General features: G+C 41.4%; 1 protein-coding gene across 1 annotated transcript in view; it reads right to left on the bottom strand.

Annotated features, from left to right (window-relative positions):
- Window positions 1-10,286: 10,286 nt before the first annotated feature.
- Window positions 10,287-21,410, bottom strand: part of PIWIL3 (piwi like RNA-mediated gene silencing 3) — a 50,181-nt gene continuing 39,057 nt past the window's right edge. The window contains exons 14-20 of the mRNA XM_032256600.1: window positions 19,111-19,308; window positions 18,915-19,018; window positions 16,786-16,856; window positions 16,271-16,421; window positions 14,558-14,683; window positions 11,134-11,281; window positions 10,287-10,978 (exon numbers count right to left, since the gene is read on the bottom strand). Of these exons, the coding sequence (XP_032112491.1) occupies window positions 10,862-10,978; window positions 11,134-11,281; window positions 14,558-14,683; window positions 16,271-16,421; window positions 16,786-16,856; window positions 18,915-19,018; window positions 19,111-19,308 (915 nt within the window). The 3' untranslated portion in view covers window positions 10,287-10,861. The remainder of the gene's footprint in view (window positions 10,979-11,133; window positions 11,282-14,557; window positions 14,684-16,270; window positions 16,422-16,785; window positions 16,857-18,914; window positions 19,019-19,110; window positions 19,309-21,410) is intronic.

Raw genomic sequence — 21,410 nt, 5'->3', positions numbered from 1 at the left:
AGTTGCCCCACCTCCCCAAAAAAGGAAATGTGTTTTAGCAGATGAAAAATATCTTTGAAAAGCATGTGATAAATTCTGCAACACTTGGAGGTAGAAACAGCTGTTGGAAAACAGGCAAATAGAGTCAGAAAATTAGCTTCATGCTAAAAAATAATGGATATGAAAGCAGACGACCCAGAGGCTGCTTACTGCGTTTGGCTGGATAAACTAACAGGCTAGGAAGAAAGAAGATCCAAGAGAAGGGCAGAAGTGCTCAGATTTCAGAGAAAGAATGAAGGATATGTAATGCAGAGGCACAATGAAAACACCATATTTCTTAGTGAATAATATTTGCATAGTCATAACCATGTATGTATCACTGATTTAATTAAAACATGCTACGATTGGAAGAAACGGAGAAAAATAAGGTCATGGTGTAGCGAGGAAAGTATGCTTTCACCTGCTGTGAAAGAAAGTCAGTAGACGGTGCTGACAGTTAACTTAGTGATTCTGTTTTTGTTGTTTCACTAAAAATAAGATTAAATACTCAGAGCAGATCCTTATACCACAACCAGACTATTGAAGTTAACTTAAATGCCAGAAATCCTTAACAGGTATACACAGTAAGCTAAAGACTTTTCTGTATAAATTTGATACTTAGGGAAATAGAAGAGATTTAGAAAATCCACAATAAGAGGTCCATGCACTGGGTCCGCATTATAATTTAAAGGAATCAAGAGAGACATGCTTTTATGTCAAACTATCAATTTCTTAACTTTGACTGTTTACTTACATGGTTTATACAGTTGCTTTCTCTTTTTTGTGTTATGAGAAAAAAAAAAAATGGTCACTTTTGATACAAATACCAGAACATAAAAGTAGTCTTACTGATTATTCCTATGTAAAATGAGACAAAGTTCCATTTTAAAAAATTTTCAACAATTTATCATTTAAATTATCTGACATAAATCTCAAAGTAAAATCTAAAAACTTTTTTTTACCTAGTTTACTTTTTGTTTCTATTACGTACAAATGAAAGAATACTCATGTACAAAAGAAAAGGGAAATAAAATGAAACCAGATGAAAAAGGTAGCTCATAAAAGAGTTTAACTTGCATGTAGGAGCCGTGATCCATTAGTATTCTCCCATCCTGCATTTACACGTAGGTGGCCTTAATTACCAGACCCTAAGAGCTAACAGCGCTAATAACTACTTCTGGCCAGGCACCTGTCTCTAGATGCACCAGAATCCCTGTAAGCATCTCGAACCGCACTTAGTGGTCATTGACTAATATGTCACTAAAACCGAACAAAAAAAGGGTCTTTACACAACTGGAAAGTGACCTATCTTAAATTTAAATTTTAAAATGAATATACAGATTAATTGGACATGGTGTCTGTAGCACAAATAATCTTTTCTTTCTAAAAAACAAAGGGGCTAGAATGGTAAAAAGCCCCAAGAGGGACTTGGGCCATGCTTTGTTTCCTTCACTGCCTCCGCCTTTGATGCTGGAAGGGCCTTGTAGGCAGACATTCCTGCCACTCAAGAGTGAGGGACATGGAATAGCCTTGCTTTTACCATTTCCATGCTCTCTAGGTGTGAGAAGCCAATGCTCTGGAAGGAACTGAAAAATACAATTCTGATACGGATTCGGTATGTTCTCCCTCCAAATCTCATGTTAAAATGTGACCCTTAATGTTGGAGACAGGGCCCAGCGAGAGGTGTTTGGGTGATGGCAGTACATTCCTTATGAATGGCTTGGTCCCATGCCCATGGTAATAAGTAAATTCTCATTCTGGGGGTTTAAAAGAGGGTCGTACCTTCCCCCACCCCTCTCTACTGTCCCTCTCCATATGTGGAACCACCTGCTTCCCCTGTGCCTTTCATCATGATTGTAAGCTTGCTGAGGCCCTCACCAGAAGCAGATGTTGAAGCTACGTTTCTACAGCCTAAAGATCTATGAGTCAATTAAACATCATTTTGTTGTAAATTATCCAGGCTTAGGTATCTCTTTATATTAATGCAAAAATGAACACAAATTCCAACCAGAAATAATTGACTCAAGACGGGCAAAGTCTACTCAAACTAGAAAAAGGTTAATGAACTCCCATATTATTACAGGACCCTCACTAGTATGCCTGCTGTTTAAATCACTGAAAAACTTGGCTATGTATGGCTTTCTATCAAGTAAGTGAGGATTTAACATAACATTGAGGAAAATAAAGAGTAGGGCATGTTTGAATTTACGTTACATCAAATGAGACGGTTAATAAAAGTTTTGAGTAGCATAAACTTGGATGTGATAAATGCATGTGGCCCAAGGACTGTGTAAGAGGAAGCCACAATCACAGATTCAATCCCCAATGATGAACAACTTTTTTCATTTGTTTAAATGAAAACCAAGCTGAAGCCTAAGTTGTCATTCATCTTTAAAATGTACTCTTTGAAGCAAGGGAAAAGGGACAAAGAATGATAAAGATAAACCTACGACCCCTCCATCACATGACAAATTGTGCTGATAAAAAATGGCAAAATGTATACACAAAAAGTTCACATGTTTTCACTAACATGGTAACAAAGTATATCACGTTAAAATAAGACAATGGAATATGTGAAATGTTGAAAAATTTAAACCAATATGAGTTTTTGTAAATACTTTGTATAATACATCTGATCAAACAGTTTTCACTCTTGACAGAAAAAGTGTCATCTGTTGTCTCACCATCTGTTGGAGACTTCCTGAGGGTATTGTGCTTGCCTCTGGTTGGTCAGAAGTGTTGTACTCAAAGCTGTATCTATAGAGGAGACAATAAAAAAAGATGTGATCATGTATAAAAGTGTATCAACTCGTTTATTCAACTGCTGCCTTTAGGCTATTTAACCACCTCTACTTTTATCTACTGACATGAATGTATAGACATAAGATAGAGCCAGGCAAGATGGCACACGCTTGTAGTCCCAGCTACTCAGGAGGCTAAGATGGGAAAATCCCTTGAACCCAGGTCAGGAATTTGAGGCCACCATGAGTAACATAACGAGACCCTCCTTTATTGAAAAACAAACAAGCCGGGTGCGGTGGCTCACACCTGTAATCCCAGCACTTTGGGAGGCGGAGGTAGGCGGATCACCTGAGGTCAGAAGTTCGAGACCAGCCTGACCAATATGGTGACACCCAATCTTTAAAAAAAATAATAAAAACAAAAAAAGATAAATGTTGGCTTTGAGTCGTACAAAATCAGCTTTCCATAAAATAAATCAAGATGGCAGTACATTTTAAAAGACAGGTCTATTTTATAGGCAAAATATGTATTCTGGAGTTTAAATTTTTTAATTCAGCATGTCTGTCACTTCCATGTCATTCTGAGGACATAGAACCTTAGTTCTGTTAAGTAGCTGTCTTCCATAGTCATGTGAGATCTCTAAGTCTTTATTTCTTCATTAGCAATACATAGGGAGAAGGAACATACACAGGCTTCGTTTGTATTGGAAAGGGCCAAATGAGACACATGTAAGCTTTGCTGTAATCCTAAACAATGACAATAGGCTGGGCAAGGTGGCTCAGGCCTGTAATCCTGCACTTTGGGAGGCCAGAGTGGGCGGATCACGAGGTCAGGAGTTCAAGACTAGCCTGGCCAAGATGGTGAAACCCCGTCTCTACTAAAAATATAAAAATTAGCTGGGTGTAGTGGTGAGCACCTGTAATCCCAGCTACTCCAGAGGTTGAGGCAGGAGAATCGCTTAAACCCAGGAGGCAGAGGTTGCAGTGAGCTGAGATCACGCCATTGCACTCCAGCCTGGATAAAAGAGCGAGACTTTGTCTCAAAAAAAAAAAAAAAAAAAAAGAGCCCCTTTTGGACTCTTATTCATCACTACTCATTTACTAACTGGCATGTAAAATTACTCAGAGGCTTTCCTTACACCACCAAGTAGAGTATTTTACACAAGTACTTATATGCTTTGTGTATAAAGGTATAATTATTAATTCACATATTTGTTTATTCTGAAGCAATCCTTAAATATCTTAAAAGTGAGTATAGTACTTCCAAGTTACAAAGTGACACTTATCATGAGTCTTAATTATCCTACCTCTTAAAAAATTAAGAGCCCAACCAAAGTTTAAATAGAAAAGCTACAGCTGTACGACATTTCCTCTACAGTGATGAAATCCCTGGCATTCAAATGAAACCAATGAGCCAACTGGATTTAGTATCCTTATGATATGACGTTTTGTATTCTGAAAATTTTAGTTTTTATTCAAGAACCATATTGTTAACCAGAATTATTTTTACTTAGATTTACCGCTGCAGAATTTTAGAGGCAAACCAATTGTTTTCTCTTTTCTACTCCCTCCCATCCCCCTGCCTCTGTAGAGACCGAAAAACTCCAACTTTCTTATCTTTGAACAAGATGCTACTGTCCGGAGGGGGAAGGACAAAGAGGGAGCCTTTGCAGCAAACACTTACACAGGCAAGGCCTGGCAATGCAACCTTCAGTCTTCACATTGCACATGTAATAGTCTACATTTATGTTACATGTCTTTCGAAAGTTTTCACCACCAACCGTCCCCACCTGTCTTTCAGAACGAGGAGGTAAATAAAGTCTGTTAAGTCCACCAGATTAAGTCTGGAGACACATTTTGTGTTAAAGTAAGAATTTTAAAGTAATCAGAGCCTCATAAACTCCTTTGGGGGGAAACCCCCGAACACTCACCCATTTTTCTGCAGCCCTGGCCGTGACATTTCACACCTTTCACAATTATTTTAAGTACCCTCCATTTTCTTTCCTTCTGTGTTCAAACTAAGCAGTTTCTACCAAGGTGACTTAAAGCACCCCATTAAGAATACCATTTAGTCTCTCTCATGGCAACCTCCATTCTGATTTTAAATAAGAAATCCCCAAATATTTGAGGATGAATTGTCCTGAGATTTAGCTACTTTAACAAAAGAAGCAATTAGGCACTTACCTGGTTTCTTAACTTAGGTAGGTACAAAGAAAGAACAAGATGGGTAGTGGAAAGTTGGGATATTTCAGTTTTTATTGAGAAAAGGGAGCATACACCAAGGAAGCCTCAACAAAGTCCCACAGGATAACAAATAAAGCTACAGAGAAGAGGAGCCATAAATCAATGGTCCCATGGCAGCCTGGGAGAATGAGATGAGGGAGCATGAACTGGGCGTTTGGGAGGGGAGGAGAAAGGAAACTGCCTGGACTCTCCGGAAAAGGACTAAAGGGTAGGGAGGCAAGCAAGAACCAGCCTTTGTTCCTGGCCAGCTCTGGGAAAGCTGACTACGGGCAGAAAGGAGCTCAAAGTGGGGAATGCCTCCCAGGGGTCCTTGGGGACATCAGCGGCCAGAGGCGTGCCAAGGGTACCCATTACCTGATCTTTAGACACCGTCCGGTCACAGATGTGTCACACATGGAGGTCCTCACCAACTTCAAAAGTCACCTCAGCAGGCTCTACAGTGGGAGCCACTGGCGGTCCTGCCATCATGTCCCCAGCTGCTGCCTCATAGATCTCAGATTCACAGGGATACACTGACCCCTGGTGCTGTTCCACCTCAAGGCTGGCCCTGGGGCACACACAACAGGTCAGTATGTTCCCCATGGGGAGCCTCTACTCCTGTCTGCCACTGCCTGTGCCTCTGCTGACAGCTTTGGCCACACACTCCTGCTGCCCTAAACTGAGGCAATGCTGCAGTTGCAGAAACAGTCTTGCTGCTGCTCGCCTGCCCACCCCCCAGTCCAGCCCCAGCAGGGGCTCGGGCCAAAGCCCTCACCCTGCTGCCTCCCGAGTTGACATGTTTGGGAGGGTGAAGACCAGCTGACTTAATAGGTTATGAACCAAACAAGCGCTGAAAGACGTGACAACTGCCCGAATTCAGTACAGACAGAGCTCCTTCGGCAGTCACCTACAGACTGAAGCCCGCTGGCCCAGATGGGAGCCCAGGCATGTGGCTCACGATGCCCACCCTGGCTGCCTCACCTCCCCCACATCTCAGAATACCCCTGCCTAGGCCGCTGTCCTGGCAGAACGGGAAGCAGGCACATCTTAAGAGGTGACTGCAGAGTAAGCATGTGAAGGAGCAACTGTCAAACATGTATAAAACCATCAGATCTCAGCTGGGCACAGTGGCTCACGCTTGTAATCCTAGCACTTTTGGAGGCCAAGGTGGGTGGGTCACCTGAGGTCAGGTGTTTGAGATCAGCCTGGCCAACATGGTGAAACCCCGTCTCTACTAAAAATACAAAAATTAGCTGGGTGTGGTTGCACCTGCCTGTAATCCCAGCTACTCAGGAGACTGAGGCAGGAGAACTGCTGGAACCTGGGAAGCAGAGGCTGCAGTGACCCAAGATTGTGCCACTCCACTCCAGCCTGGGCAACAGAGAGTCTGTCCCAAAAAACAAAACACACAACTCCATGAAATCTCATGAGAATTCACTGAGTATCATAAGAACAGCAAGAGGAAAACTGCCCCCATAATCCAATCATCTCCCACTAGGCCCCTCCCTCAACACACGGGGATTATGGGGATCACAATTCAAGATGAGATTTGGGTGGAGACATGGCCAAACTATATCAGAAAGTAAAGGCAGAAGTCAAACGTGGAGGGGAAGTGACATTGTAGATTAGTATATTTTCAAAAGAACTGTTTTTGAGACAGATTCTTGCTCTGTTGCCCAGGCAGTGGCATAATCTTGGCTCACTGGAACCATCGCCTCCTGGGTTCAAGTGATTCTCATTCAAGTGCCTCAGCCTCCCAAGTAGCTGTGATTACAGGAGCCCAACACCGTGTTCAGCTAATTTTTGTATTTTAAGTAGAGACAATATTTCACCATCTTAGCCAGGCTGATCTTGAACTCCTGACCTCAAGTCATCCACCTGCCTTGGCCTCCCAAAGTGCCGGGATTACAGGCATGAGCCACCGCTCCTGGCCAGAACATTTTTTTGATATGGATTTTAAAATGCCTCCCCCTCATTCAACATAGATTAAGTCCCTCCCCCATGCCAGGCACTGTACGTGTGAAGCAGTCCCAACTCTCAATGAGCGTAGGCAGGTACAGAAAGGCTTAAGGAGTTTTCCAAGACCATACTGCTGGACAGTGTATTAACCTGGGATACAAACCCACCTCAATTTGACCCCAAATTTGATGCTGGTGTGATGCTGGTTTTAATTATATTCTGAGAATTGGAGTCATTGAACTATACAAAGATGAGGAGTATCTGTCAGATGCGTGTGGTCTGCATAATAAGGAAGAACTGAAGGGAGCAACGAGACCAATTAAGAGACTTTAAAGGAAGAGTAATGCTACAGGCAGTGGCAGCCACAAGAGTGGAGGAGAAAGTTTTGTGATCATCTGGGAGACGGAACAGGAAGTGCTTGGTCATGAGATCTGAAAGACGGGAAGTACAGGGAAAACAGAGCTGCTGAGGCTCTGCTGGGGAAGGCTGGGTCCAGAGCAGTGCCTTCCTCCTGGCACAGAATGCAGGAAGCAATAGGTAAGGAGGAAAAGACAGTTTATTTTACTCTCAGTGTCACATTAAAATGGAATTCTCCGGTCAAAAGTTGAATATAAATCTCTGTGGGCTACATCCATTTCTGACATCCCAACATATGTTTTCAAAAACAACACACATACTAAATGAAACTATTAAGAGTAACTGGGGAAATTTTCTAAAATTTACATGTTAAGAATATCACCATTTTTTGTTACCTTCATGGAGTAACTTTGAATCTATGATTATAGCAAGTGAGAGATCTTGTATAAAATAAAGCTAATACACGCAGCAAAGCATTTACAATTCTATTGTCATCAGAATAGAGAAAGCAACTGAAGCCATGGGCGTGGAAGTGATTGCCTTGAGAAGTTGTGTATAGTCAAGAGGAGTGGGAAGAAAAGACCTGGAGAATAGGGTGATTTACACAGCATTAAAGTCCGGCTTACAGAAGCGAGCAGTAGGAGTCAAGGGACCTGCGTATGAATCAGGAACAGCTGCTCCTGTGAGTCACTAGAAAGGAGAAGACGTCTGCTTTTCATTTCTGTAACAGCAGCTCCGAGCGCAGGGCCTGGTCAATAGATTTGACCTCAACGTACAGAGTTAAAGGTTGTCAGGAATGCAGGAAAGCTACAGATCGGCAACTTAGGTGACCGGGCTTGTGTGCCTGTGAGTGAGCTGGGTGTCAGGACAGATTAGTGTACTGGAGGTGAGAAAACAATGACACAATCTGAGGGCTTCTCTTCCCAGGATTTGGCAGAGAAGAGAGAGGAGGAAGACGCGTGGTAAAGAAAGCCTTTCATTCCAAGATTCAACAAAAAGGGTGAGTGTACTTCTATGTTAAAGGAAAAGAGCCAACAGGGAAAACACATTTTTGAGGTTGGAAGAGAAGGAAGAACGAATGCACAAGGGCCCCCAAAAGCACAGGTGTGCAATCCAGATTTGGGACAGATTAGCTTTGGACTCCTACAAAACCAAGAAGGGAGAAAGGACCATGTGATATTTCTGGTCTCTAGAGATACTTCTGGTAGAGGAAAGGTTAAGGAAGAGATCTTTTGATGATCTTTAACAGACTTTTCAAAAACCTATTGTGGGGAGAAAGGATATTATGTATAGAGAAGTCTACACTTCTTGATACACCTAACCAAAAAACAAGCTTGAAACACCAAACAAAACGCAAATAATGTCTTCCCTAAAAGTGGGTAACACCGCCATGCCCAGCTAATTTTTTTTGCATTTTTAGTGGAGAGGGGGTTTCACCATGTTGGCCAGGCAGGTCTTGAACTCCTGACCTCAGGTGATCATCCATCTGCCTTGGCCTCCTAAAGTGCTGGGGTTACAGGTATGAGCCACCACGCCTGGCCAAAGCTCTTCATTTCTGTGTGCACACCCAGTAGAAATGCCTGATGTTGATGATGGGTTGATGGGTGCAGCAAACCACCATGGCACATGTATACCTGTGTAACAAACCTGCACGTTCTGCACATGTATCCCAGAACTTAAAGTATAATAAAAATTCCAATCATGTTTAATTCATATTAAAATCATTGATTTTAACATGAATACCTTTATTGAATCACATCATCTTAAATTTAGTGTTAAGTGATACACTGTATTTATAGAGAACATTCAGAAAGTTTCAATACCTACTTTCAGTTTATTCTTTCCAAGTGACTTTTAGACCTCTAGAAATGGATCATTATAAATCAGATTCTAACTTCAGAAAAGAACATGTTATACAAGCATTTCTCAAATTACAGACCCATGTCAATGTTTATTGCTGTTGGCAATAACTGTTCAAGAGGACATTACCCAGATTACAACACGTTTCCTAAAGTCTTTCCATTTTATTTCCTATAAGACCTGTTCAAATTGTAAACCTAATATATAATCAAACAATTATGCTGTTTCCAAATAGACCTTTTCTTGTATATTTGAATTTAATCCCCACCTCTACAATACCACTTTATTTATGAGAAACAAGAAACAAAACAAGGCCAAGTGAGGTGGCTCACGTCTATAATCCCAGCACTTTGGGAGGTCGAGGCAGGCGGATCACTTGAGGTTAGGAGTTCGAGACAAACCTGGGCAACATGACAAAACCCTGTCTCTACTAAAAATGCAAAAATTAGCCGGGCATGGTGGCACGTGCCTGTAGTCCAGATAATTGGGAGGCTGAGGCAGGAGAATCGCTTGAACCCAGAAGGCAGAGGCTGCAGTGAGCCAAGATCACGCCATTGCACTCCAGCCTGGGCAACAGAGCAAGACATCATCGCAAAAGAAACGACTCGGTCAATGAAAAAAAAAAAAAAAAAAAAAAAAACACATTGTTTCCTGAGTCTAATTAAGGATAGTTTTAGGAAAGAAAAAAAAAAAAGTCTGCTTTCAAGAAAAACATAATAGCTTCACTTAAATAACTTATTGAAGACATCTAATTATGACACGGCTAACATAATATACTGGGACCGTGCAATAGAATGAAATAGACAAAATTCATTAACAGAGTTTGGTTTTCTTTCTTTGTGGGAAAAAAGTAACCAAATGTTTGTGTTCCTAAGCTGCCAACTTTTTATTATTTTTTTTGAGACAGTCTCACTTTGTCGCCCAGGCTGGAGTGCAGTGGCGCTATCTCAGCCCGCTGCAACCTCCGCCTCCTGGGTTCAAGCAATTCTTCTGCCTCAGCCTCCCGAGTAGCTGAGACTACAGGCACCCGCCACCATGCCCAGCTAATTTTTGTAATTTTCATAGAGATGGGATTTCACCATACTGGCCAGGCTGGTCTCAAACTCCTGACTTCTGGTGATCCACCCACCTCGGCCTCCCTAAGTGCTGGAATTACAGGCATAATCAAACTTTCCTTATGAGCACTCCACCCAAAATACATCCAAATTCCCACCCTAGTACAAGGAATAGCGCAATGCTTCCTATGTAACTCATCAGTAATAGGTTAATTCTAAATACAAAATATTGAACAGAAATCCAGTGTTATTATTTTGATGTCTTCCTTTCCTGTCTAACCAAAAAAAGTTTCAAAACTAAAGTAGATGTAGTTTTCCAAGTAGAATTTACTTGTTGACAGATGCCCAGTCTTTTCAATTATCCAAGTGGCCCTGCTTGGGGTTGAAAATGTTCAGTCACATTTAGTTATAAGATCTCTGACACCTATTTGAAAGGGAAAATGCAAGCCAAACCCTGTCAGTTCGTCTCTGGAAAAATCAGTCTGTGGTAGTATTGAGAGTAGAACGTATCCCTCCAAATCTCTCTCCTGTCCAATCAAGAACGATGAGAATTTAAAGCTATAAACCAGGAAACTATTTCAGACAGCCTGCTCCAAAAGGAAGACAGACTTACAAGTTGTGGTTTCAGTACCCCATGTCTTCTACAAGTCAAAGGTAAAAGAGAAGGGTTGACAGGGAATGATTCGGCTTCTGGCGAATGGACTGCCCCACGAGGTATGCCAGCTTGTGGGCATAGTGGCAAGGCGCTGGAACTCGAATGGTGCCCTTTAATAGAAAAAAAGAAAAACACAACTAAATTTTTTTCACTTCACATCTTTCCCGAAATTTAAGTTCGTAGAAGCCAAATCAGAGGTCCAACATTGTTTAATCTTGAATATTACATTTAAAATATCTAAAGAGAAAAAGTAAAAAGTACTTACTGGCAAATTATAATACATGTGGCATAGACAGTAAGTTAAACGCTGCACTGTATCTGGGCGCAAGCCAATCGTGTCATAGATGACGTTATAGTGAGTAGGGGTAACGGTCCCCTCACTCACAGACTGACTCACAATAAAAAAGTCATACCTGGAATTATAGGACATGTGGGTATCAGCTCATTTGCAAAAGAAGGCATAGTAAAGCTAATGTCTGAAATGAAAACATTTAGTATAACAGCTTACAAAGATCTATTCTATAGACTTAAGTTTCCTTTACATTTAGAAACCTGTCTAACTGATAAATGATTTGAGAAAGCAAATCTGTAGAAGGCAATGAAATAACTGACACAGATAGTTAACTCTCCTAGGATTTTGACTTCAGGTATATGCACTGACACCTAGAGGAAGAAACAAGACTGGCACATTTGATGTGATATGGGTGTAGATAATTATGTTCAGAGATCCTGGAATGAAGACCTGCTGCCTCACTGAGAATCACTGGACTATAAACTTCTTAGACGAGACAAGTGGTAAGACTGATTTCTGTGTATTATGTTGAATTTATTTTTATGTGTACAATCTTATGTCGTACTTTATAATACTTTTTATTTGCTCTTCTCTTTAATCCTTTCCTGCCTTCTACTAGATTGATCAAATGTTTCTGCTTTTCCTTCACTTCCCCCCAACTCTTTTTTTTTTTTTTTTTTTTGAGACGGAGTGAAACTCCGTTACTCCGTAACTCTGTTACCCAGGCTGGAGTGCAATGCTGCAATCTTGGCTCACCGCAACCTCCGCCTCCTGGGTTCAGGCAATTCTCCTGCCTCAGCCTCCTGAGTAGCTGGGATTACAGGCACACGCCACCATGCCCAGCTAACTTTTTGTATTTTTAGTAGAGACGGGGTTTCACCATGTTGACCAGGATGGTCTCTATCTCTTGACCTCGTGATCCACCCATCTCGGCCTCCCAAAGTGCTGGGATTACAGGCGTGAGCCACCACGCCCGGCTCCCCCCAACTCTTGTTTCCTACTGTGGTTTCACATAAGTCTTTCATTTGTATAACTGACTTAACAAGTATAAAGCATCAGAAGCTTTTACCATTTTCCATAATAACTGAAAAATCGTAATATGCTTTAACCTCATAATTCCTTTTCTATGTAAATGTTACATTCAGTATTTTAGGTCCTGTGATAATATACCCTATAAATTAGCCATTTATGAAATCAAGGGTTTTTTATATTCCATCGTTACTGATCAGCATTGCTTCTTGCATTTCATTCTCCTTTAACTGTTCGATTTCCTTCTTCCTAAAAGACAGTCTTTTGGGTAATTCTCTCAGTTAGGGTCTGCTGAATCTGTTCATATATATACTGTATATAACTGAGCATGTTTGTATTTCACTGTCACCATTGATAAGTTAGCTGGGTATCAAATTCTAGCTTGATGGCTATTTTTAAGCATTTTAAAGATACTGCATAGTACTCTGGTTTCCACTCTTGCTGAATGTGATTTTTATTGTTCGTAAATTAAATATTTATTCCTCTAGTTGCTTTCAAATTTTCTTATGCCTGCTGTCTGAAGTTTCACTGTAACATTTCTAAGTGAACTATTATTGACCTTTGCTCAAATCCTTTTATTCTTCCATCAGGATTCAGAATCTCAGACTTTCTCTTTGAATATTGCTTCACCCCACGACACCCCCATCATATCTTATCTTCTACTGAAACTTCTATTTGATATTGAACAAATCTTATTTTGCCTTACATTTTTCTAAACATTTTTTTCATATCTTCCATATCTATGACTCTCCACTGCATTTGGGAATTTTGTGAACATATGTTCCAGTTAACAATTTGTTTTTTTATGTCTAACCTCTTTAACTCTTCCACTGATTTTTCTTCATTTCAATTATATTCATGTTTGTTAGATATTCAAATACAAATTGACCTTTATATTCGACATTCTTATGGCCTTTATTCCTTTTTGTATCTTTTAGTATTTTAATATGTTTTTACATAAAATGTCTGCAACCATTTCATCTTTTGGAAGTTGTGTGTCTAATCCTAATGTCTTAAAGTCTGGCCTCTCACTCATAATGACTTGCTTCCTCATAACAAGAAAAAGGCTTTTTTTTTTTTTTTTTTTTTTTTTTTGGAGACAGAGTCTCACTCTGTAGCCAGGCTGGAGTGCAGTGGCATAATCTCAGCTCACTGCAACCTCCTCCTCCCGGGTTCAAGCAATTCTCCTGCCTCAGCCTCCCGAGTAGCTGGGACTACAGGCACACGCCACCACGCCGGCTAAATTTTGTAGTTTTAGTAGAGATGGGGTTTCACCATGTTGGCCAGGATGGTCTCGATCTCTTGACCTCATGATCTGCCCACCTCGGCCTCCAAAGTGTTGGGATTACAAGCTTGAGCCACCGCGCCCAGCCAAGAAAAAGACTTCGAATTCACTCTTCGGAATTACTTCCTTGTCTCCATGAACAACAGGGCTAACTATATGAAATGAAACCATTTTGTAGCCTATTCGGTACTACTTCTAAACACATCATTTCCTTGTTCAGATTCTTAGGCTTAAGTGTCACATAAAATGTTTCATATAAGAAAAACTGGTCTCTTTTTGCACACTGCTGTTTTTAAGCAGAAAGAAATTTTAAAAATAGAAACTTCTGGTCGGCCATGGTGGCTCATGCCTGTAATCCCAGCACTTTGAGAGGCCAAGGCGGGTGGATCACTTGAGGTCAGGAGTTCAAGACCAGTCTGGCCAACATGGTGAAACCATGTCACTACTAAAAATACAAAAAATTATCCAGGTGTGTTGGCGGGCACCTGTAATCCCAGCTACGCAGGAGGCTGAGTCAAGAGAACTGCTTGAACCTGGGAGGTAGAGGTGGAGGTGGAGGTTGCAGTGAGCCAAGATCGTGCCACTGCCTCCAGCCTGGGAAACAGAGCAAGTCTCCATTTCAAAAAAAATTAATTAAAAATAAATAGAAACTTCTCAGGGTACTGCATAAACATTTTGATGGTCATGATATATTTAACATAATTTTATTTGTGATGACTAAATTGTCAATATAAATATAACTTGCTATCTTTTGTATTCATAAGCAAAAGGGTTTTAGGGCCACACTGAAGTTAACTCTTAGGGTGTCAGATATTTATAAAAGTTTGATGAAGAAACTTCAACAACCACAAGACGAATCGCAATTTCTAGATCCAACTGAGGAATCCCTGCCTAATAGTAAGAAAACAGAGACCAAATTAGCTGTAAAGAATCAGAAATGCTTTAAGGTAAAGTTATTGGAATTAAGTAATTGTGCTGAACTGAAGCAAATTAAGAAAATTATAGATTCAGATACAAAAAACACAGGTGGCTTACCATTCATTCCTAGTCAAAGATCCAGATACAAAAACACAGGTGGCTTACCATTCATTCCTAGTCAACTCCACGTCGATGACTGTTCCTGGACGTGGATTTTCAAAATAGTTTCCACGTTTAAGAAAAAATCTAGTGTTTATTCGTTTCTTCACCACAATGAAAGCTAGGGCGAAACTTTAAACAATTAGGGTAAGTGTCACTATGTTTACTCAGTTTTATCACAGAAGCATAAGCGTATGAAAATATCTGTTTTACATTCAGGACCCATTCAGAAGAATGGACAGCAACCCTCCTTACACCCTAATTTTACTGTCTAAGCTCCATGTGCCCGATTAAAGCAGTAAACGAGAAGGTATTTATTCACAGCCACCCACATCCCAGGGGAAGGGTCCCTTCCTCCCAAATTTAGGATCATTCTTACATTGCTGCTGGGCAGCGGGCCCTCATAAAACAGTTTTACAAAAGTGAAATTTTGTAGGTTTAATAAGTCTTAGGGCTGGAGATCCCCTTCAGCTGACAACACAGGATAAAATAAGGATAAGTGCCAACTACTGGCAGACTACGTTCATGGATTTCATCTTTTGAGACACAGCCTCACTCCCTCAGGCTGGAGTGCAGTGGCACAATCTCAGCTCATTGCAACCTCTGTCTCCTGGGTTCAAGCAATTCTCATGGCTCAGCCTCCCAAGTAGCTGGAATTACAGGTGCAAGCCACCACACCCAGCTAATTTTTGTATTTTTATTAGTAGAGATGGGGTTTTGCTATGTTGGCCAGGCTGGTCTCAAACTCCTGACCTCAAGTGATCCGCCCGCCTCGGCCTCCCAAAGTGTTGGGATTACAGGTATGAGCCACCGCGCCCAGCAGTTCATGGATTTCTATAGCTATCTGAAGCTAACAAGCCCTCCCACAGCAAGACTTGAAAGAAAATGGGAAGAAGAAAAAGATTCACTGGGGCTTTGCGGCGGAAGCAGCCTGCTACTGCCAGGATCCAATTCTGCTTTGCATTCTGGCTTGGGTGTAAAATGCAAAAATCAAAGCAGAAGGGTCTTTTTTCCCCTCCCCACCCATCCACAGAAGTCACTATTTATATCAAGCACCTACCCTCATCACATACTGTATCGGTGTTTTCCCCAGAAAACATCTGTTTTCAAAGACTGAAATGTAGGGCTAAAATCCACACCATACAATTTTTGAGACAAGGTCTCACTGTGTCACCCAGGTTAGAGTGCAGGGTTCCTAGGCTCAAGTGACCTGCCCACCTCAGCTTTCTAAGTAGCTAGGACTGCAGGCACACACCACCATGCTTGGCTAATTTTTTCTTTTTTCTTTTTGAGACAGTCTTGCTGTGTCACCAGGCTGGAGTGCAGTGGCATGATCTCGGCTCACTACAATCTCCGCCTCCCGGGTTCAAGCAATTCTCCTGCCTCAGCCCCCTGAGCAGGTGGGACTACAGGTGCGCACCACCACGCCCAGCTGATTTTTTTTTTTTTTTTTAAAGCAGAGATGGGGTTTCACCATGTTGGCCAGGATGGTCTCAATCTTTTGACCTTGTGATCCAACCGCCTTGGCCTCCCAAAGTGCTGGGATTGCAGGCGTGAGCCACCGCGCCCAGCCTTCTTTTTGTTTTGTACAGATAGGGTCTCACTATGTTGCCCAAGCTCGTCTTGAACTCCTGGGCTCAAGTGATCTGCCCACCTTGACCCCCAGAGTGCTGGGATTACAGGCATCGGTCACTACACATTACAATTAATACAACCTACTTGTTAGGAGAGATGGTTTGTAAGTAGGTCCACATCGGTTTTGCTTCCCGGTCAAGCAATGCTTGAAGCTGACCATCTCCCACTCCATCTCGATATACAATAATAGAACGTGGCATCGATGATTCGTTTTCACACCAGACATCCAGGGCAGCTGAGAGGGAAATCAGAAACTTGTGTAAATAAACCGTAACTCAAAACAAACTAGCCTTTGCTGCTTTTGACAGATTCTAGGTCCATCTTTCAACACTGCAGCTTTCAGGGCATACTTTAAGTCCTGTCTATTCCAGGGTTCCTCAGCAACAGCACTACGGAAGTTTTGATCCAGAGAATTATTTGTGGAGGTGGGGTTCAACCTGGGCATGTAGGATGTTTGGCAGCATCTTTGTCCTCTACCCACTAGCCTAAATGGCAGTAGCACCTCACCCCAGTTGTGATACCAAAAATTAAAGGTTCAGTCATTACCAAGTGTCCTGTGGGGGCAATGGATCACTGGTGGAGAGCTACAAGACACTGACCTTTCAAGCAGGTTTGCAGCTCATTCACAAGCTCTTCTCCTGTGGCCTGGATGACACATTGAGAGTACCACCTGTTTACGGGAAAAAAATAAACCACCAGTTTGGAAAACAAGATTCTTAAAGTCTCATTTTGAGTCTGCATTAATCTATGAGCAAAATATATATATTACTATCAGTAGTTGGGGACATTTTAGCATCAATTCATATCTCGACAGAGATAATAAATATTGGTCTCTTTTGATGCCTTAGGCATTTCAGAAAATTTTGAGTGCATATAGTGAAACAGAATGGAAGCATTTATTCACATTACCACAAATTAATCACACCTCACTGTACAAGACCACTGTAGTTTCGCCTATGAGGGGAATGCAATGAAATGAAAGTCCTGTGCTCCCCATGGCTCCTGCTTTGGGATCAATGTCCTGAACAGTGGCTCGTACGTGTTCCTCGTCACTGAGGAAGGGGTTTGCTTTGGAATGGTGGCAGCTGTGGCGACAACTTTAACATATCCAGTAAAATTGTATGTTGCCTCAGGTTTCTCTCCCCTTACTGCATTCTTACTTCAGAGTAATCCCATCTGACCACCTGACATATTGTGATGTATTTGTCTTCTTACTAGGATTTAATCCAGAGCTCCACATGTTCACTGCCACAGTGTCAGCATCTGAACATGGTGACCACTCAAAAATCTGTTAACAGCTCCAGTGATGATCTGGCTTGTAATGATGGTCTCTGCTTTCTTGGGTTTGGAGTAAACAACTGTAATATTTACTTAGCTATTTGTGTTTCTCTTTGTTCAAGGTATCGGCTATCTTCATAATTGTTTGGAAGTTGTTCCTCTCCTTGATTGGAAAGATTATATTGTACAATATTAAAATAAGTTTATTACTTGAAAAAAAGCATCTAACTCAAAGTATAATTTTTCCCTATGATTGCAACATTATTTTCAAACAAAAAGTAGAGCAAAACCAGTGTTATATTGAAACACCGTATGACTGGAAAAAAATGTCATCATCTATAGAAATAAAGTCGGTCTTACTTTAAAGATATTTCTGAGTTGCACCCAGTGGGCCACAATCATTATTAAACACAGAGGTGATTTACAATGGTCACACATCGAGTAATGTGCAAAGGACTGCAAACTTATTTCAAGGTGCAGTGTGATTTCTACTCTGAGAACAGAAAATAGAGGGGCCCTGGGGGCAAAGGAGAGCACAGGATATAGACACGCATCTCCTTTCGCAAGTACATCACGTGCAAGTATATGAAGACGAGATTCTATACTTACAGATCTCTGGCCACTAATGATGTTTCAATGTCTCTTTACCCATGCACATGTGAAATATTTTACTCTGTGTTAATGATCTCCATTAAAGACATTTGCCCATCAGAGTGATGGTAGGCAGAATTCTACCTGTTCTAATCCCTGGAGCCTGTGATTATAGCAGGATACCAACCCTGTGATTATGTTATGCTATATGGCTCCGTTGGCTTTATGATGAAAGTTTTCCAAATGGGTCATTTGTAATCACATGAGCTCCTGTAAAAGCAGGAATGTTTTTTTCTGGCTGATGGCAGAAGAAGAGGTCAGTTTCAAAACAGAGTAAGGGCTCAGTGTGCCCTGGCGGGCTGGAAGATGAAGAAGGGTTTGCTATGTGAAAGAAGCCAGGACTGGCCTGCAGCTGAAAGCCAACGACAACAAAACAGGGACCTCTGTCATCCAACCACAAAGAAACGGATTCAGCCACAACGACATGAGCTCGGAAGAGGAGGGCTGCCACGCCTCCAGATGATAATGTGGATTGGCTGACACCTTAATTTATGTCTTGGAAGGTCCTGAGAGTTATAAACTACCAGATGTCTGATCAGAAGAACTGTGCAGACAGACGAGCGTTGTCAGAAACTGCCACGTTTGTGGTATGTTAAGCAGCAATAGAAAATGATGTGGAGCCAGCCAACCGTGCAGAATGTTCTGGGAACATAACTCTGCCAGAAAAATCAGGAGAGCACGTGACTCATAACTCATCTGTCAAACTCCCAACCTCTTAACAAACATTAATTAGGCTCACCTCTTCTGTTTGGTCCACAGACAGCTACCAACCAAACAACGTCTGCCAGAGCTTACTTACTTTGTCAACTCAGCATTCGTACTTGCCACAAATCCTGCTATGGATTCCTGTCGACGAACAATATCGTGGAAACAATCAATGCCAATGAACATTGTTCTTTGTACCTTGAGTTAGAATGGAGCAAAATTTCAGCGTTAACAAGAGCGAAGAGTTTTATCAGATCTAAGTTAAACAGAGTCAATGAAATACAACATACATTTGTCTCCACCTTCCAGAGGGCTCCTCCCATCTTGCAGTTCATCTGCTGGGCAATCTTCGTGATGATGGTCCTTGCCTGGACCTTCTCGATGGTCCTTTTCACCACACATTGGCTTGGAATCGGGAATGTGGTACATAGGTATTTTTTTATGTGGTCATATCTGTTTTTGTCATCATTGGGCAGGACACAAATCACCTTGAAAACCAGAAAACATGGTATTCCTGAAGATACAACAGTGATACAGGAAAGAAAAACCATCTGGAGCAGGCAACTTAGGTGGCAGACTGACATGCTAGAGTCAATTTATTAGGAAAATATTTGAGTCCAAGAGGGTGAAGGGTCTAGAGCCATGTTAATTATAACAGTTACATCAATTTATAATATATTTAGAAAATTGTCGGTGGCTCACGCCTGTAATCCCAGCACTTTGGGAGGCCGAGGCGGGTGGATCACGAGGTCAAGAGATCGAGACCATCCTGGTCAACATGGTGAAACCCCGTCTCTACTAAAAATACAAAAAATCAGCTGGGCATGGTGGCGCGTGCCTGTAATCCCAGCGACTCAGGAGGCTGAGGCAGGAGAATTGCCTGAACCCAGGAGGCGGAGGTTGCGGTGAGCCAAGATTGCGCCATTGCACTCCAGCCTGGGTAACAAGAGCGAAACTCCATCTCAAAAAAAAAAAAAAAAGAAAGAAAATTGTAATTAGTTATAATTATTAGTTACATTAAACAATTAGAAGGGCGAATGTATGGAAGAAACATAAAATAACGTTATAAACTATAATTAACATTAATTTGCTCTAAGTGTTTAAATCATAGTGTTATAAATTATGCTAAATGTTATAAATTATAATTATAAATGACAGCAATTGCTGCAAGAGGCGATTTGGCAATATACATCAATTGCTTAAGCCTGCGGTATCATTGCCATCCTACTTGTTCAGTTTCCAGGAACTTATCACCACGTTGACGGGGATGGATTAAAATCAGGCTGGAGGATACAATGGTCAGGACAGTCACCATTTACAAGACTATCACAAAGAGAAACGGGGGAAAAAAACACTAAGGCAGGGCCTTAGTAAAATTCTTTTAAACAACCTGAAAAATCAAGCTGCAACTGCACAGCTAAGGGAGCAAGGCCCAACACAGAAATGCCTTTGTTCTTTGTGTCATCAGCAGGCTCCCAGGAAAACGCTTCCTCCCCTTCTATGGACAGGTACACACTGTGGGCTCCATGGGCACTTGCACAAGGGGGAGGCGTGGCTGAGACATGCCTGCAGCTGCACAGATCAGGACAGTTGCACAGACGGCCATACAGGGAAATTTCTTCTAAACGCTTTTGTGTTCAGTTGTAAAGTGGCAACCCTCTCAGGCCCCCTCTCTGCTGCAGAGAGCTTTCCTCTTTTGCTCCAACCTTGCTCTTGGTGTCCACACTACTAAATTTTCTTGGCCATGAAACAAAGAGCTCAGATAACACCTCACACAATGCGACAGCGTCATCATGATGTGTAAGGCACTTGCCGAGCGGTTTACTTGGCAAAGTTAATACTTTCAGCAACCTGCTAAAATGAGTAGTAGCATTCCCATTTTACTGCCGAGTAAGCAAACTTGGGAGTTACGGAAATTGCCTGATTTCCAAGGTTTCAAATACTGGGTTGGATCTCCAGTAGGAAACTAAGCAGTTAGGAAGACTGGCTACTAGTTGGGTTATTCCTGACTTTCTTGGGAAAATAATTAGTAAGCACCATTATGTTAAAAATAATTTAAATCACACTGCCACGTGTGTTCCTATGCAACAATTTTGCATGTTCTTCACATGTACCCCAAAACCTAAAATGCAATAAAATAAATAAATGGGAAAAAAAAATAAAAATAAAAAAAATTAAAAATAAATAAAATAAAATAAATTTAAAAAAAGTTAAATATACCCATACAATATAGGCCGGGCACGGTGGCTCACGCTTGTAATCCCAAAACTTTGGGAGGCCGAAGTGGGTAGATCACTTGAGGTCGGGAGTTTGAGACCAGCCTGGCCAACATAGTGAAACCCTGTCTCTACAAAAAAAAAAAATAATAATAATTTAAGTAAATTTTTGGCAGACATCTTTTATCAGATTAAGGAAATTCTTTTCTCATTCTATACTGTTTTTCTTCCTTTCACATGAAAGGGTATAGATTTTCAAATGCATGGTCTGCAGTGAGAAATATTTGTCCCATAGTTCAGACTAAACAGTTAATCATTTACATTTTTCCTACAGGTGACCTATTTCAAACTTTCAAATGACTGCCATACAGTAG

This window comes from Sapajus apella, unplaced genomic scaffold (assembly GCF_009761245.1).
Source record: "Sapajus apella isolate SASKATOON/1434 unplaced genomic scaffold, GSC_monkey_1.0 scaffold95, whole genome shotgun sequence".
In the NCBI taxonomy this organism is placed as follows: domain Eukaryota; kingdom Metazoa; phylum Chordata; class Mammalia; order Primates; family Cebidae; genus Sapajus; species Sapajus apella.
Note: the sequence above shows the minus strand (reverse complement) of the source record. Positions and strands in the feature narration are given on the sequence as shown.